Source organism: Pollicipes pollicipes, unplaced genomic scaffold, assembly GCF_011947565.3.
Source record: "Pollicipes pollicipes isolate AB1234 unplaced genomic scaffold, Ppol_2.1 Scaffold_3087;HRSCAF=3621_pilon_pilon_pilon, whole genome shotgun sequence".
Classification (NCBI taxonomy): domain Eukaryota; kingdom Metazoa; phylum Arthropoda; class Thecostraca; order Pollicipedomorpha; family Pollicipedidae; genus Pollicipes; species Pollicipes pollicipes.
Window position 1 is genome coordinate 22,204,924 of NW_023596225.1, and position 6,892 is coordinate 22,211,815.

A 6,892-nucleotide genomic window follows, 5' to 3' on the forward strand; every position below is an offset into this window, starting at 1 on the left:
GTCGGCGCCGGCGGCTGCTGACGTCAGCGGATGACGTCATCCGCTGATGTCACCGGCGACTAGTGCTGGGGCCCGAACCGGCGCCCGCGGCCGACGCCGTTCACAGCTGCACCAGGCTGCTGCCGCGCGCCGGTCGCGTTGGCCGCCATGTAGATGTCCATGTCGTGGTCGGTCCAGCCGTCCGTGTCGTCGGTGAAGTGGCTGGAGAGCCGCGAGGCGGAGCGGTCGCGCGACGCCGACGGCCGCCGACTGCGGCGCCGCTCGCCGCCGAAGCCGGAGGCCAGCGAGGGTGCGGGAGGTGCGCAGCTCTGCGGACGGCGCGGCAGGGTTCAGGGCAGGGAACACCGCCGGCGGCCAGGCCAGACAAGCCAGTACAGCACCAGACGAGGAGACGAGAGCGAAATAAGACGAGCGAGGCGGCGGTGCCTCACGACAGTGGGCGAGGCGTCCGTCAGCAGCGACCAGCGTAAACACCCCGCTCTGCCCAGCAGTGACGGCGGACGCAGCAAGAGGAGTCGGCATGCGGACAGGGCGGGCGACAGCGGAGATCGCGACGAGGCATACCTACCACCAGGGGGCGAGAGCGGCGCGCGCGCTCTACAGGGGTATGTCATGCTGCGGCCCGCACAGGTCACTAAGTAAGGCATCCTGCCACAAACTCCGCGACGAGCTGGCCGAACCTACCAGAGTGACAGAGACACGCGAGTGGTCAGTTGTCAGCTGGCGCGCCGGCCGGCCGGCAGGGGGCGCGGCGGGGGCGGCAGAGCCGGGACATACGGACTACGGGCTAACCATTACCAGAGGAGTTGCCTGAGCGAATTTCGTGCATGACTCAGCGGAGTAAACACGGCTACCGGTGAAATCGGAGCACACTGTTGGTGACATTGTCTTCACCTGTCCGGGAACGCTCCAATGCTATTTCTGCTCATGTCCTCGAAAGTATAGGAATCAAATATATGAGAAGTTGAAAAATGGGAAGAGTAAATAACATTATGAAAAATAGTAATATTTCCACATTTGATCAGCTTTCATTGGTCCCAGCATAGATAGTTCATTTTCTTAGATGACTATTTCTCTAATAAGGCTTCCGATGGAGCTTATTTGATGACCCTAGAATATCCCAAGAATCCCAGCGTCCCAGAGCACACTTCATCATGGCCGTCGGACGTTCCAGGGTGGGGGTTAGCGGGCTGTGATGTTGGCGCCATGACCGGCGCACGTGAGGCCGGTCGGTGGGCCGGTGCGCGCGCCACTGACCTGGTCGGGGCAGCGCCAGGCCCGGGCCGCCGGCGCCGCCGCCGCTGTGCGCCGGGAAGTGACCCGACATGGCCGAGTAGCTGCGCAGCGATTGGCCGTCGGCCAGACTGCGGCGTCGCCAGGAGGCGCGCGACGCCTGCGAGCGCACCTCGTCGGCCAAGAAGGCGTCCCTGCCGGCGCCGCCTGCCGACACGGGGCGCGAGGCCGCTCAGCACGGCCAGCGGGCGACATGCCACGTGCCACCCATGCCACGGTCCGGTATACAGGCCAGCTCAGGCATTGACAGTGCGTTCCGTTCTTACGTTGCGTGATCGACTGATGCATCGCATTCCATGAGGCATTCATTCCGATCCGCGAATGGGTGCGACGACAAGTCATGCAGTACGGTGTCGTCGGCGGGCTCGCTGCCGCTGTGCGCGTGCCACACGCCCGCCAACTCACCCTTGCTGTCCATGTGGTACATGCGGGCGCGTGGGATGCTGCGGTGGCTGTACATGGAGAGCTGGTCCCAGTCCTTGGCTCCGCGCAGCGTGCCCATGCTGGCCAGCGGCGGCGCCGGCGTGGCCGGCAGCACGCTCGGCAGCGGCTGCTTGCGGTCGGCGGCGCGCCGTCGGTTGCAGCAGACGAACACGACCACGGCTATGATGATGGTGCCGCAGATGGCGGCGCTGGCCGCGATCACGAACGTGTCCATGTGCGTGGGCGCGGCGGCGTCGGTGCGGATCTCGCGGCACTGGCGCGGCGGCACCGTCTCCGGCGAGATGTCGATGTCCTCCAGCGACACCACGCACACCACGATGCACTCCTGGCTGGGCACGTTCTTGATTTTGAACTCCTTCTCGGAGGGCGCCAGCGGCGGACCCTGCTTGAACATGTCGTCGCCGAACAGGCGGTACACCACGCGGAAGCCGAGGATGTTGGGCACGTCCGACTCCCACTGGATGACGACGGCGCTGCCGCGACGGTACGCGTCCTGCACGCGCACCTCCTCGCCGAACGGGCTGCTGCGCGACGCGGCGCCGCCGGCGCCGGCGAACGTCTCTGGTTTGAAGATGAGGCTGGGTCGGGCCGAGGGGTCGGCGGCGGCCGGCGCCGGCGGCTCAGAGGCGGGCGGTGCGCGCCGGTACGGCGGCTGCGTGTACACGGGCCGGAAGGTGGTGGCCGCCGGCCGGCGCGTGATCTGCACCTCGGCCGTCGGCCGACGCGTCGTCGCCGCCGTCGTCGTCGTCGGCGGCGGCGGCCGCGTCGTCGTCCGCCGACGCGCCGTCGTTCGTCGACGCTCCGTCGTCCGCCGACGCTCCGTTGTCGTCTCTACAGACGAGGACGGCGGCCGACCCTGGGTAGTCGCGTCCGCGCACACGAACTCTGCAATAGCGGAGCACTGTCAGCGATGTGGCACACGGCCTATTTTGTTCGGTTCGGTTATGTTGATGTGAAGAGCCCTAAACGGATGTTTGTTGCGGGCGACGTGCAACCACCAACGACCCACAAAACACGCCTTGGTCTCAGTACATAAAACATACGCCGCAGTTCCAAACCCACAACGCGCACATTCGTCGTTTAGGGCCCACCGCTGTGTGCCGGCCGACGCACCGGCGCGCTGCCGCCGCCGGCGGAGGAGCCGGCCGGAGCGGGCGGCGCGCGCTGACGGCCGCTGCTCACCCTCGGCGTTCAGCTGGTAGAAGGTGCGGTCGCGGAACTCGGGCGGACTGCCGCAGAACTGCGGGTTGCGCTCCCTGCTGGTGACCTGCAGGTCGGTGTCCGCGGATCCAGCGGGCGATCCAGCGGATGCGACAGTCGCAGGTCAGGAAGCGGGCCGCCCAGGCTGAGGCCGCGCAGTGTGGCGCGTAGGTGATCGAACGCCGCCTCGGGCAGCGTAGACAGCGGGTTGCCGTCCAGTGCCAGCAGCGTCAGCGACCGCATCGCCAGCAGGCAGTCTTTCGGCAGCTGCGTCAGCAGGTTGAAGCCGATGTCGAGCACCTGCGATGGCGGCAGATGGCGGTCAGACGCTGGCGGTGCGGCGCTGCGGGAGATGGTCCATGCTGTGCATACACAAGCCACAGGCTGGCGAGTGCATGTCCACAACGGACCGATTCCAGTCCTACGTCACCGCATCGCATCACCACGTACAGCGCGCGATGAAGGTCGTCAATGAGTGGAACAGAAGTTATGAAATACAGGAGTTGACAAAGTGCAGCAAAGTGTGTGTGTGTGTGCTTGCTTGCTTGCTTGCTTGCGTGCGTGCGTGCGTGCGTGCGTGCGTGCGTGCGTGCGTGCGTGCGTGCGTGCGTGCGTGCGTGCGTGCGTGCGTACTTGCATGCGTGCGGGCGTGCGTGCGACTGCCGGAAAAGCGGGCGAAGAGCGGCGCGGCGGCCGGTGGCCACTCACCCGCAGCCGGCCCATAATGGCCATGGCCTCGGTCGGGAAGTCGGCGATCAGGTTGTTGAGCAAACTGAGAGAGCTGAGCGTGTTGTTGACGCCCTCGAACACGGTGCCGTCCAGCACCTGGATGAGGTTGCGCTCCAGGTTGAGCGCCGTCAGCGACTCGAGGCCGGCGAAGGCGCGCGGCGGCAGCTGCGTGATGCTGTTCTGTGCCAGGTCGAGGAAGGCCAGGCTGGAGAGGCGCTCGATGCCGTCCGGCAGCGTCCGCAGGCCCGTGCCCTTCAGATTGAGGTTTTTGAGCGTCTTCTCGAGGCCGCTGAAGGCGTCGGCGCTCACCGTCAGGTTGTTGTCGGCCAGCTTGAGTGTCTGCAACGACAGCGTCTTGAACGCGTCGTCGGGCACCAGCGTGATGCGGTTCTTGGAGAGGTCGACCAACTGCAGTCGCTTCAGCTTCTGCAGCGCGCCGGTCGGCACCTCCGTCAGGCTGTTGCCGGCCAGGTTGATGTTGCGCAGCCGCGACTCGAGCCCCGAGAACGCTCCGTCGGCGATCGCCTCCAGGTCGCAGTCGGAGAACTGGATGTTCTGCACGGGGATGTTGGCGAACACGTTGTTGGGCAGACTGGCGATGGTGCTATTGGTCACGTACAGCAGGTCCAGCTCCTGGTTGGGGACGGCCGCCCGCAGCGCGCCCAACAGCCGGCTGAAGTCGACGAACTGGCACTGCACGGAGAGCTGGGTGGCGGCGTTGTAAGCGCAGACGCAGGAGCCGTGCAGGTCTGCCATGTCTCGCGGCCAGGGGCACTCGGCGCGCGCGGCCACCGCCCAGGCGGCCGCCAGCAGCGCCGCGCGTCGCCACAGCATGGCGCCGCCGCCGCCTCTGCAACAGAGCCCGCGGTCAGACTAGCACCGGCGACTGCAGCGCCGCAGAGGGTCGTCCGCCGCCGCCGACTCACGCACACGGCTGTGGCGAGACGCCGATCGTGCCGGGCGCCGCTGGGCGAGCGGCCGCTCCGCCGAGGCGCCGGCCGCGACCCGTCTTCACCCCGACCACCGCCGGCTCTGGGTGAGGGCAGCGTCCCGTGGCGCTGCCTGGACGCTGCCCAGTCTGCCTGACCCTAACTGTCCGCGTTTGTGAGCCGGACACGCGGCCGGCCGGCCGGTCCCGTGGGCCGCGCTAATGAGCGCCTGTCGGGGGCCCACCGGCCATTCGTGTAGCAGTCGGCCCATGCCGAGGTGAGCGCCCGCCCAAACGCTGACTGACCCACCCAGACCCAGACCTTGCCTTGCGTAATGCAGTCGCGGTCTGTTTGCAGATTGTCAGCCCACATGCCCCGTGAGGCTTTGTGTACTTTAGCTCGGCCCGTACGCAATCCCATATGCATATTCATCCTTGTCAGCCAAACAGTGGCTCCATACAGTTCGTGGGCTGTCCGTTCGCCACCGTTGTGTTGGTTCACGCCTGTCTGTCTATTCCCCGCCGCGGTCGTTTGCCGCACCAGGGGCCGCTTGTAGCACATGCCCGGTATGTGACCCCGGCACCTCGTCTGTGCGCCTGTCTGCCCTAGCTGTGGTGCTCCACGGTTCATGGGTCTGTGCTGGCTGGCCGTTTTTGTCGGTCTGTGCCGGCCTCCCTAGCCGGCCGCGCGTGCTCGCCGGGCCGGCTGGGCCGCGGGTGCCGGTTGTCCCCACGCGGCCCTCCTCTGAGCGTCCCACTGCTCCCCATCGGCCCCGTCCCACTGGCCCCCACCGGCCCCGCCCCACTGGTCCCCAGCGTCTGGCGGTCAGGATCCCTGCCGGTCCCGGCCCCGGCCTCCGTTCTCCGTCCCAGTCCTGCTCCCGGCTCCAGCCCCGCTGTCAGTGGTAGAGGCGGTGGGATGCTGGCGGCTACCAGCGCCGGCTGCTGCGCCGGCACCATCCGCCGGCGCCGGCCGGCCGTCAGCTGCGGTCGGCGCCGCTGCTGGGAGGACCGTTCCGGCCGGCCGGCGCCCGGGACGCCGCGGCTGGTCATTGACCGCCGGCGCCGGCACGGCACGGGACGACGCCGGCCCCATCCCGGCCGGCTCCCGGCCGCCGTTTAGTCACCCGTGACGTCACACGGCGTGCGTGACGTCACACGGCGTGCGGCGGACTGGCGTGGTAACTGGCGGCTCGCCGTCGGCCTGACCGCTGACCCGTCGCACGCAGCCGCCACGGGGGTCCTGGCGACGGTCTGTAATGTGCGGCCGTTATGTTCCTTCTCTCACCCACCTCTCACTAACAGACACACCGTTGCTGTCTGCGCCGGCCTCTGCCGCCGTCTGCCGGTGTGTCCGTCTCTGTCTGTTCTCCGCGTGTTTTACCCGCTCCATCAGCATGCGTGTCCTGGCCTGAGACGAACTGTCTCACGATGCGCACCGCTGTGGGGCTGCGTAAGACAGGCAAGGGTGAACAGCTTGAGCGATCATTGGTGACTAGCGAGTCCACGTCCCTTGCCAGTGCTCGCGTGTGTCTGATCTCCGAAGGTACTACAGACGCGTCGTGTGAGCCAGCTCCGGGCCAACGGCAGCCAGAGGCCAGCACGCATCACTCCAATCGCAGCACGCATCACGGCGCTCCGAACATCGCCACTCTTTGTGTTTTAGTCGAGCGGACAAGGTCGAAATCAAATGTCGCGTGGTGTGGTGTGCCCCGTTGGAACTGCACAGTGTGGCTGGCGGTTGATTATCTGCGGAGGGTCCGGGTCGGAGCATCGAGTCCCACCCCCTGCCAGTCAGCATCTGGCATCTGACACGTGCACCGGTCTGTCGGGCTAAGCAGCGCAGACACAAGGACGGGAGTAGAAAGTGCTTTCGACACAACGCTGCCGATTAGCAGGCTCTAGATGTCTCACTCGGCTCTGGGTCCGAGAATCGAGACGGCAAGCGGGCTCGTCCGGTGGACCGGAATGGGGCGGAAGGTGAGCGCGTCGCGCGTGGGCTGACCGGTCTGCGCACCAGTGTCGCCACACCTGTGTCGGGAGCGACGGAGCCGAGCGGCGCCGGTCCCTCGCCCGGTCCTCGGAGCTGGCCCCGGTCAGCCTGACAGACCGCTGCAGCTGGGGATCTCGCCTGGTCGCCGGCGCGGCGTCCGCCGGCCGCCTGCGGTCCTGCGATCCGCGTCATCCCCCGCGCCCGGTCGCAGCCACCTCCCGGTCAGTCAGCGGAGCAGGCCCGTGACGGGCCACCGCTAGCTCTGCGCGCTCAGGCGCCGCCGCGCTGGGAAGTGGTGCCGCCCG

General features: G+C 67.3%; 1 protein-coding gene across 1 annotated transcript; it reads right to left on the reverse strand.

The window, feature by feature from the left end:
• Positions 1-292: 292 nt before the first annotated feature.
• LOC119089882 (nyctalopin-like) lies at positions 293-4,461 on the reverse strand (the record flags this gene model as incomplete). Its single annotated transcript, XM_037212689.1, is given in 9 exon segments — positions 293-308; positions 569-680; positions 1,258-1,440; positions 1,699-2,315; positions 2,514-2,622; positions 2,920-3,019; positions 3,021-3,071; positions 3,073-3,237; positions 3,646-4,461. Coding segments are annotated over 8 exon segments (2,124 nt in total), but the record flags the coding sequence as incomplete, so codon positions are not given.
• Positions 4,462-6,892: the final 2,431 nt, after the last annotated feature.